The following is a 10862-nucleotide window of genomic DNA, read 5'->3' on the forward strand; positions in this document are numbered from 1 at the left end:
TCATATACAAGACCTTACATGGTCTGTGCCCGCCCCCCCTAAGGGAATTCATTAAAAGGAAGCCTGAAAGAGGAATCAGTACCAGAGCAACCACTCGAGGAGATTGTGAAGTGCCGCACCGGCAAACAACCTTCGGTCAAAATGTCCTCTCAGTACAGGGTTGTGTAGCATGGAATGGCCTTCCTCTACATATAAGGGATTGTGCTACATTTCCATCTTTTAAATTCAATGTGAAAAGATGGTTGCTTGAAAACCAAAGCTGCAACCATTTGTGATCATATTTTAGTTTTTTTTAGGCTATGTGATGTAATGTAATTGTATTTCACCGTTTGTCTGTTTTCTGATGTTATTGTTTTTCTGTTTTTATGTTTTGTGTGAGGACTGCGGATGAAAATTAGCATCTTTGCTAAATCCGGTGTATTTACGTTCATGTGACGTTCATTAATATGCTCTGTCCTGTCTAAATAAACAAATAAAGTAAAGTAAAGCCTCCGTTATTTTAACAGGTTCTAAGCTGAGTCGATACCCTTTCTATACGTCTTGGGTTAGAGAACGGCACTTGCGCATTCCAGTGTGGGTGGGTTATCGGGAAGTTTAAAATGACGTGATCGGGGGACCCAAATGTTGCCTTTTGGTCATGTTGTCCCATGCTGTCACTATAGTACGGCTTGAAAGGCTTTCCTTTGCTTTGCTTTTTACCCCTTTTTTATCTCCCCAATGTAGTCGTTATGTCAATTTTTTCCTCCCCACACACACATTTCAGTATCATCTTACTGACTCACCTGCCATTGAAGAGCCCCCACCGAGAGGGCATAGATAGAGCCTCCGCTCTACTCCCGCCCAACACTCCGTGCTGACAGGTGCTGCGCCAGCCCGTAGGATTGCATGCAGTAACAATTATTACCCTCCTCGCCCGGCTTCCCGCCCCCGAACATGGGCCAATTGTGTTTGTGTAGACACTCAACAAAGCCGGATGCACCACGGTGGATTCGAACCCCAGACTCCGCGGCGGTGGTTTGAGTGTTTTCTGTGGCAAAAGGTCTGCCAATAATTGGTCAAGGGGTTTGCGAATTCAGCAGACACTCTGACACATAGGGGCTTTATTTTATTTTATTGGCATTGAAAACAAGCAGAGGCGCTGACAGAAGCAGCCTTGTTTGATGGCTGCGCTGTCAACTCGGCACCGTGCGCTGCTGGGAACCAGTTATAATCTATTTTGAAATTGCGCATCGTTTCCACATGGAATTGACATGGTCCGCATTCAATCATTGTCAACAATATGGTACACGAAAGGGTACCCTTGATGTCAACATGTGGGCTGGGGTTCCAGCTCAAGTGACAAAATATGACGGCTAAAAAATGAGGGAACATAGGTCTGAGGGAACACAATGTAGGGCTGAGAGAACCTCGGAAGCAGAAAAACCACAGAGTTTCAGCACCATAGACAGCTCCTTCTTTTTTCCAATCAAATACAAACAATTATGTCAGCTACATTAAATGTTGCCAGTATAAGTTATACAACACGACAAAGCAAAGCAAAGCAAAGTTTGTTGTTTACCCAGGGTGTTGGACTAAGTGCGAAACTTATTTACAGCCAGACCCTGCATGGAAGCCTTGCTCAAGGGCTATTCAGCGGTGATTCATGATTGATGTGATGAATTGGGGAATCGAACTAGGGACCTTCCGGTATCAAGGCCGCCCCTCTAACCACTAGGCCACCGCTGCCCACAGTGCAGACATTTCCAACAACCCTTATTACACATTCTGCACACCAACGATTGACTAGTAGATCTATCAACAATAATAAAATAGATCAACAATAGTATAGTATAGTATTTAGGGGACATACGGTTGAGGGGACATCCATCCATTCACCCACCACTTTGGTCACAAACAACTACTAGTTGCAATCTACATTCATTTTCCCTGGAGCATCCTCCTACACTATTTGTGACACTATTGCCTTTTCCTCTAGTCTAGTAATAGGACTGCACTCTTAGTACAAGACTGTAATATTAGTCTTGCACTAAGATTGCAGTCCTATTAAGTATCCAATCTTAGTGCAAGATGTCCAATTGCACAATATCTGAAAACCAAATTGGCAGATTGCCATGAAACTTGCTACTGACATTGACATATTTGGAGGTTGAGGTCTATAAATGAATGTGAATAAATGTGGTGCCAACACATCAACCAGCAGTCTGTATGCTACACAACTGAACCACTGAATATAGACATATTTTTCGCTATTTATGCCCAAAACGTAGTGTAAGATGCCTCTCATCACTTGTGGGGCAGCACAGCAACAAAAAAAAAACACCCAACATGCAGACAAATCATAATGTATGAACACTCAACATACTAGTGGAACACTCAAATGACCCCCTGCAGAGAGAATTTAGAGATAAAAACGTCTACCTTCTGTGCTTCTTTTTCTATTTCACTAGTTGCACACACCTTATGGTGGTGACAGATTTTTTGCATTTTGAGAGGGAGGATAAAAAAAAAGCTTAGCTTCACACAGAGTCAGCTGAGGTCTTGGTATATCTTTCTGTGCAGGAAAGCAGTAACATTCACAGCTTTCTATTCTCTAAGAATGTGAAAAACGAGGGCATAAATTGTTGTGACGCCTGAGGAATTGCTTTTCCTATGGGCCTCATGCAATAACATTCTCTTAAATGTATTGTATAAATGTGTCTGTTAAGTGAAAAAAAACCATAACATAATAATAACATCCAATAGCGATAGCATTGGACAAACAATATTTGCGGACTGTATATATTTTTATCCTTTTTTATCTCAGTAAGAGTGCCCTTGACCACTTAATATTTGCTCATCCCTAAAAGATAAATCGTGGAAAAGAAAAAAAAATTGAAGAAATGTTCTTAAATCGCTTCCTGCATGAGACTCGATGTTTATGCCATGTATCATGGGAGGCAAGGCAGTGAAAAACACAATGTTATTGTCTCCGCCAGGCCGAAAGGCATGGCGAGAGAGTATGTTTTCCACCCCGTCCGTCCGTCCGTGTGTCCTTGTGTCCGTGTGTCCGTGTGTCCGTCCGTCCGTCTGTGACCAGCTAATCTCCGCCACCGTTGGCTTGATCGCAGCGAAACTCTGCACACACACTCCCTGGATGCCAATTCCGAACTTCTGCCCCACATTTTTTGCCCCAGCCTTTTATAGCGCCACCAGGAGGCCGATTTGTGCAAAACATATTTTTTTACAGTACTCCTACATATTTTGTCCAAAAATCGCGCAAATCGGTACACAGTATCTCTATAGTCATTAAACGAAACGTGTCTTTCAGATTTTTCATATTCCATCCTGATTGGCTAAAAATGGCTTCCAAAGTTTGCATGAGTGCTTTGTTTTCAACAAAATGCCTCAAATCATGAACACAGCATGCAATTTCCATGAAATTTTGCACGCATATTTCCACTATGCCGAGAAAGAAATGCCACTTGAAAATTTTCAAATCAACCTCATGGTGGCGCTATAACAGGCCGATTCGTGTTTTTACCTATAACTGCACCGATCTGTGTAAAACTTTGTATGCGCACTCCCTAGAGGTCAAGGAAAAACCTTTGCCCTGCATTTTTTACATTTGCCTTTTATAGCGCCACCAGGAGGCCGACTTAAGTAAAACACATTTTTTTATATTACTTTTGGATTTTATCCAAATTTCACGCAAATCGGTACACATGATCTCCATAGTCATGTGATCAAGACGAATGTGTTTGATTTTTCATATTCCATCCTCATTGGCTAAGATTGACATCTAAAAATTGCAGTAGTGGCTTGTTTTGAACAAAATTCCGCAAATCATGAACGCACCGTCCGATTGCGGTCAAACTTTGCACGCACATTCACACTATGTTGAGGAACAAATGCCACCCTTTTAACATTGGCCTGTTATAGCGCCACCAGCAGGTCTAATTTAGCAAAACTATTTTTTTGCACAAAATGCCTCAAACCATGAATGCTGTGTCCGATTGCCGTGCAAGGCCTAAGAACAAATGTAACCCTTTAAACATTGGCCTATTATAGCGCCACCAGGAGGCCACAATAACCTACCTGACCTGGCGGAGACCTGTGCTCCGAGGAGCACTTTTTCTAGTTATTATTGTTATTGTCAAGAGAAAAGAAAGAAAGATGACGTATAGTATATGAGACATCATTAATTTATAACTGGCTAGCCTCTCATGAGCCGAGCCATCTGTAAGAGGAAGATAATTGCGGTAGATTTGGGCTGAACCTTGCCTAAATATGGAGTCATACATTATAGATATGTCATAGACAACTGGCACCATAGACTGGCCACATGAACCCAGAGATCCACATGAAATTACATTGTTATTAGAACCTCTTTGTGTACGTGTACTCACTGTTTGTTTTTAGTGGGCTCGCTGTATTAAAAAAAATGAAAAAAAGACATCCTTGGCTTACAGGTAACGTGCACAAAAAAGTATTTTTGTGCGCACATGCAATCTGCAAAAAAGTTTTTTTATTAATTCAGACAGACATGCCCATTTGTAGACATCTTGCGCCCATTACAGAACTACACTGTAAAACATTGTAAATATTTATTGTCTGCCTTATAGACAGGACTACATAGTTTTAGTTAAGACATTTTGTTTGCTTTGTGCATGGTTGTCAGTGAGACACCAAGGTAAGAAGGAATTCAAGCCAAAGAAAACACACCTCAGGGAAGGGAGGGGAAATGGGTGGAGGAAGAAAAGACTAGCTCTAAGAAAGAAAAGCAGAGTAAATCATGGGAAACTATCGTCGTCATCTTCGGCCATCTCCTTGGCAAACTCCAGGTCCTGCTGCTCCCGCTCGCGACATTCCTCTGCTGACTCCAAGTCCTTGTTGTAAGCTTTGGGAGGGAACCTCATGGCTTTGACAGACATGTTGTAGATGTCCAGACATAAAGTGATTCTCTCGTGGTACTGTAGCTGAGGTTCTCGGGTCCCATAAATGTCCATGGCCTCTTTTGTCTGGACGAAACCCTTCTCATGGTTTATAGTGGCATCTATCACTCCATCATGGATGGCCTTGGCCACTATGTACTCTGCGTCCTTTGGACTGTCCAGGTGTAGTTTGAGAGCAATGTCTGCCAGAGAGATCCTAGAGTAAGACAGACTGATCATACGCACTCCAGTCTTGATGACATTGTGTCTTAGTCGAATGATCAGTGTGTAGGTTCTGTCTGCCTGGAACTTCTCTCCAAACTGTTCCAGGACCTGACTGAACTTGGCCAGGTTCCCTGTTCTCATGACCTGTGTGAGGAGGAAGTAAGGCATGAGTGATCTTTTGAGCGATGGCTGTCTGAACTGCAGTCTTTCGGGAATCTCCCCCAACAACAACTCAACCACTATCAATAACTTATGGACTGTCTGTTTGAAGCCTACAGCAGTGTGCTGAGGAGCCTTCCTCAGGGCATCGATTAGAGTCCTCCTCGCCTCAGAATACTTTAACTGGATGGCCTTGATACGACCAGTGTAGTACAGGTGTCTGGCCCATTCGTTGTTGTTGGCCAGCTCAGGGAACGTAAAATTGGACGCCAGTTTCTCTGCCTGGTCATATAGGTTGAACTGTAGGTAGTTCCTCAGCAGCAGATTCAACAGGACAGCCTGACCGTCAGTATCGTGGCGCAGTGCTGCCGTGCGCAGACGTGTGTTGAGGAAGCTGCGGATGGTGCCCAACTGGTTGAGGAACTCGTAGACCCGTGCATGGTAGTAATAACACTTGGCAGCTACCAGGTCCAGAGCCCTGCGGTTCTGCGATCCAATCTTCTGCATCAGGTCTTCTGACAGCTTCTGGGCCTCAGAGTATCTCTTCTTGTTGGTGAGGTAGACTACCATTAGAAGCTGAAGATAGGCCTCAACCTCAGGCAGGAGAGGAGTGGAAGCTGCTTTCCCCATCCTGGGACAGAACTGGACCTCGCTTTCAGCTGTCTCCATGGGCTCTCCCAGGAAACCCAGCAGGCAGTCCCTGGCCGTGGCATTACTGGTGTAGAAGCCGGACACGGCTTTGTGCAGAACGTTGGAGTTGAGGCGACGGCAGGTCGAGGGCAGCGCACGCAGTGCACGAAGAACGAAGCGAGGTTCCTTTCCCAACACAGCCTTCTCTATCTGCTTTACATGTTCATTGATGTATTCCAGAGTCAGACCATCAAGCTCCTTAGGGGTTTTGGCCATGTTGACTGTGTCTTCTGGCATTTCGACGTCCTGCGGGTAGGGGCCTGAATTTTTCTTCTTGTCGGCTTTGGAGTCCTTGGGTTTCTCACGCTGCATTGGCTGGCTCCTTTCTCTGTCTTATTTCTTCTCTTTTCTCTCTGTCTCTGTAACTCTATGTCTCTATAGTTGCCACTATTCTATGTCTCTCAATGTCAAAGCCATCCTGTGATGGCAGCAAAAACTTATGTTCCCTTGTTCATAACGGCTGTAATACCTTATAAAGAATGTAGGCTGGTTTGACATCACATAGAACACAAACCATTGCAATACATACCTAACAACGCCGATTTGCATGGGTGTTCTTATTTGTACACATTTCTCTCTTTTTTTCTACATTTCTTGAAACCTTCACCCATTTTACTTCACAAACCCTGACTCTTCTGGCAAAATCAAACAATTGCCTCATACCATTTACAGTAATCTGTGCTCAAAATCAAACAATGCTTTTAGATTATGCACACAGTCAGTCAATAGATAAGAACTATAGCATTCATTAGAACATAGATCAGCTAATTGAAACACAGTGTTCAGGGTTTGTAGTTATAGAAAAGAATGCAGTAGCTAGGCTACTGTAACCTGCAATTAAACAAGATGGGGTCTATAATGGCATGGAACTCTCACATCATATTGATGAGGACATTAGTCTTGCCGAAGCAGCCTAACAGTGTTGGGCTTGTTACAAAAAAGTAATATATTACTCATTACTCTTTTCAAAAGTAATATTATTACTTTGCTTATTACTCCCCGTAAACAGTAACTAGTTACACTACTTGTTATCTTTTCGTTACACCCCACAAAATTTGGTAATTGCTTTTTTTCTTCTCAAACTGTAAAATCCTGTTGGTATGGGTCCATTTGGTTACATTTGTAAATGCATCAGAGTTGGCTACACTTCGATGAAGTTGAGCTGTAGAAAGCATTTAGATGGACTCAACCACCTACATTACGCTGCTAAACAAAATCTTTCTCAGATCGAGGGGAGTTTACAGCATGCCTGATTTAAAAATTGTGCTGATCTACAAGCTCACAACGCGTCGCAGCCCAATACATTGTGAGCTTATTGATCAGCTTTGTTCGGCAAGCAACATGGCTGGCAACCAAGCATAAATCAGACATAACTATGAAAGGTGCCGTAGCATGGAAATGGAATGGATTAGGGGGAGAGAGAACACATAATGTTGTGCATACGGAGATCAGTGTCATTCATTTTCCTTAGGGAAGGGGTCTTCAACGTTTTTCAGGCCAAGGACCCTTTAGCTGAGAGTGAGATTAAGCAGAGACCCCCACTATATTGTGTTGCAGATTAAACTTTTTCATAGATTTCATAGATAGCTTCATAGACAGCACTATCATCAGTGCAAATTAAAGTTTTTTGTTGACACATGATCTTTTCTATTAATATGTTGGATTCATGTTAATGTGTATTTTCAGACATTTAACCAATTAGACCCACAATACTTGACCTTTTGGCTCTGTACTTGGTTTGGTATTTTTTCTACCTCAACACTAAACTCTTTGCTGAAAATAGCAGATCTGCTAGTTCACAACGCATTGCAGCGAGATGCGTTGTGAGCTTTGTAGATTTGCTATTTTCTGTGAATGTTCCCCCCAGAATAGGGATGCTAGGGTTCAGTAGGTTCATGAAAAAGAGTAGTGACACTGAGGGTCCCGGACCCCCTGTTGAAGACCCATGCCTTAAAGAGTGGGGGTTAGACTGGAGTCGTGAACTGACTGTGCTGTTGCCTGAAGGCTTGTAACCCCTTTGCTGCAACTCAACATTAGCTATTCCAGACAAAATCATGACAACACGCAAATCACACATCTGCACTACATATCGACCCACAATTGTAAAAATAAATGAATGAGTTACTTTTTGGCTATAAGGGTAAAACGTTGGCAGGGTTTTCTGCACATGATTTGATTTGTAACAAGGCATTGTGCTCTGTGCATAACTCTAGTCCCATGGTTTCACAAGGTGGCATGGCTGTTTCTGTTCCACGTCATTTTCCCATAGCTTCTTTTGATAAGCTCAACAACAGGTTCTAGTACCGGAAACACATATGACAGCTTCACATTATGTTCCAGTTCAAATCTGCTGCCGAGACAATCAAATAAAGCTATGGGAAAATGCCACCTTCTGAGAACCTGCATGGGACAGCAGCACAGAGCCTATGGCACTGATCGGTCAAGCAGTTTGCGAGATTAGCGATGGACAAACACACATGCACGTACACACACAAACACATTCACAGTTTACTCATTTCACATATGTTTTTTGCCAGACCCAAGGGGTCGGGGGCTTACATGAGGCTTTGTACCTGTTTCGTCCATACATGGGCATGGTCACTTTGTCCTCCGGCCCCAGCCAAAAGTCTGTCCCCTTTCGTCACGAACTATTCATGACATCATTATTATGTCACAAGTATGTAATTAAGTAAAGCTCATCAGCTCATCAGCTTCATTCTGGGTCTGGCAGAACCAGGTCTCCTGGTATTTTTCATATATTGTGAATATTTCACATAAGGGCAAGAGAGAAGAGGCTAATGTCAGAGACTGTGTTGAACATCCTCATAACCACTCCCATGACAACAGCTGAAGCTGAATGGTGTTTGTCCACCTTAAAGAGAATCAATATTAAATAGTTTATTCATTTATATAAATTGTAACTACATCAGATTGACTGTGAGAGACTTTGAGGGTGAACGACAACCCATCTGTTGATGGTCACTGTGGAATGGCTTAAGGAACAATCCTTGTCTTATGTTACCATCTAGTGATTACATGTGGTATTGCTACATGATCTGACCTGAAATTAACAAATTGTACAATGTCCAGTTAAATCTTCCTTTGAATGGGTCACCTTTAGCTACAACCCCAAATACCCCCTGCCACTAAAACAATCATATTTTCCATGTGAGCAGCTCACAATTTTAAGTATACTACTTGGGAACGATACTTGGGAATGCATGACCCACCCGGCACCCGGTTATGCAATACCCATTGTAACAACTGTCAGAGTACCCGTTGGACCCGTTTGTCTGTCTGCGTCCCTTTTATGCCCATATATGGAGTTCTGTGTCAGGCATGCCGAAATATAGAGTCCAGGTCAGGCTATGACATCATCGATGACATCAGGGTACTCCATATATGGGCATTTACAGATTTATCAATATTTTTTGGAGATCCACTGATCAGATCAACTTCCCACTTGGCACATCACTCTCCGGGTCCTCGTTGATACGCAATTACGCATGCCACGTTTGAATTTGATCGGTCAGGCGGCTCTCGAGATGCGCTGGTGACACTGTCACTCACACACACAGTACTACTTTTCAGAACAGTAGCTACGAGAGCCCTGACTCTGTCGATGTATTTAGTACAGGAGGGAAACTTGATAATTCTTATCCTATGCTATCTTATCCTATTTTTTTCCGATTGTGCCCCATACAAAATTCTGTACGCACATGTATCATGTCCAGACAGACCTACTGTACACCTCTTGGAGCCATTTAAACCCTATTGCACCTAAGATATCTCTTCAGTAAGTCAGCCACACGTTTTAGTGCATTTTATGTCATTTACAGGGGTCATACTTTAATGAACGCCTAGGAGGAAAATCTGATCAAATGACATCGCCATGGTGATGAGGCACATTTCCATGCTTTGCCACAAAACGGGAAGTGCTTTGTGCTCAGCTGTACACGGTCGAATCTCCCCCAAACTTCACATGTTTGATAAGAGTCATGTCCTAAAGACATCTAGGTGCCATTATTGAGGTAAGTCATAGCGCCACCTACTGGCAACGTGAATCATAGTCCAAGCAACCCCTCCTGGTGCCTTGAAGCTACTGTCCCTATAGAGACTGTTATAGAGAGGTTCTCTGTTACCTATGTTTGCACATGTAATGTGCACAAATTTGCACAGCAAATAAAGTGTATATATACACTTTAGTAATTTGCACAGTTATATATTTGACATGTGAGTTTGTTTCCTGTCCAGCTGAGCTGGCCACTCAGCATGATGAGTTCCACCTGTGGAGAAAGGCAAACAAATGTTGTTTGCTATCAAGCTGGGAAGTGCAACACATCTTAGTGCAATATATTTAAGAGCAAGTGCAATACCGAGCACAATATATGTGTAATGTTAAGTTGATGATTGAATGCTTAACATGTACCTGTGTGCTCTGTGCATAACTCTAGTCCCACGGTTTCACAAGGTGGCTTGGCCGTTTCTGTTCCACGTAATGTATCCATAGCTTCTTTTGATTAGTGAGAACAGGTTCGACCCGGAAACACATATGACAGCTTCACATGTGTTTCCGTGTGGTTGAACTCTACCATGCTTCTGTATCTATTCCAGACGCTAAATGGCTCATTCTCAGAGAATACTCCCACATTTGAAATGATGTTGCTCCATGGAAATAGCACGGTGGCTAGTGTGCGACAAAAGTGCGAGGGCGCAGCCTGCTTGCAATTTTAATGTTGTATATTGCATTGACAATAGCTACCAAGCCATCAGATGAAAATGTACTGATTCAAATTTAAAAAAAGAATAATTAACTAGAAGATGTGCTCCTCGGAGCACAGGTCTTCGCCAGAGGTCAGGTTGCAGCACGTCCTGCAA

At 42.9% G+C, this 10862-nt stretch overlaps 1 protein-coding gene across 1 annotated transcript; it reads right to left on the reverse strand.

The window, feature by feature from the left end:
* Positions 1 to 4769: 4769 nt before the first annotated feature.
* LOC308092246 (26S proteasome non-ATPase regulatory subunit 3-like) lies at positions 4770 to 6296 on the reverse strand (the record flags this gene model as incomplete). Its single annotated transcript, XM_080438091.1, has 1 exon — positions 4770 to 6296. One exon carries the CDS (start codon positions 6294 to 6296, stop codon positions 4770 to 4772), a length of 1527 nt encoding a protein of 508 aa, XP_080294217.1.
* Positions 6297 to 10862: the final 4566 nt, after the last annotated feature.

This window comes from Gymnoscopelus braueri, assembly GCF_963280865.1.
Source record: "Gymnoscopelus braueri genome assembly, chromosome: 9".
Taxonomy (NCBI): domain Eukaryota; kingdom Metazoa; phylum Chordata; class Actinopteri; order Myctophiformes; family Myctophidae; genus Gymnoscopelus; species Gymnoscopelus braueri.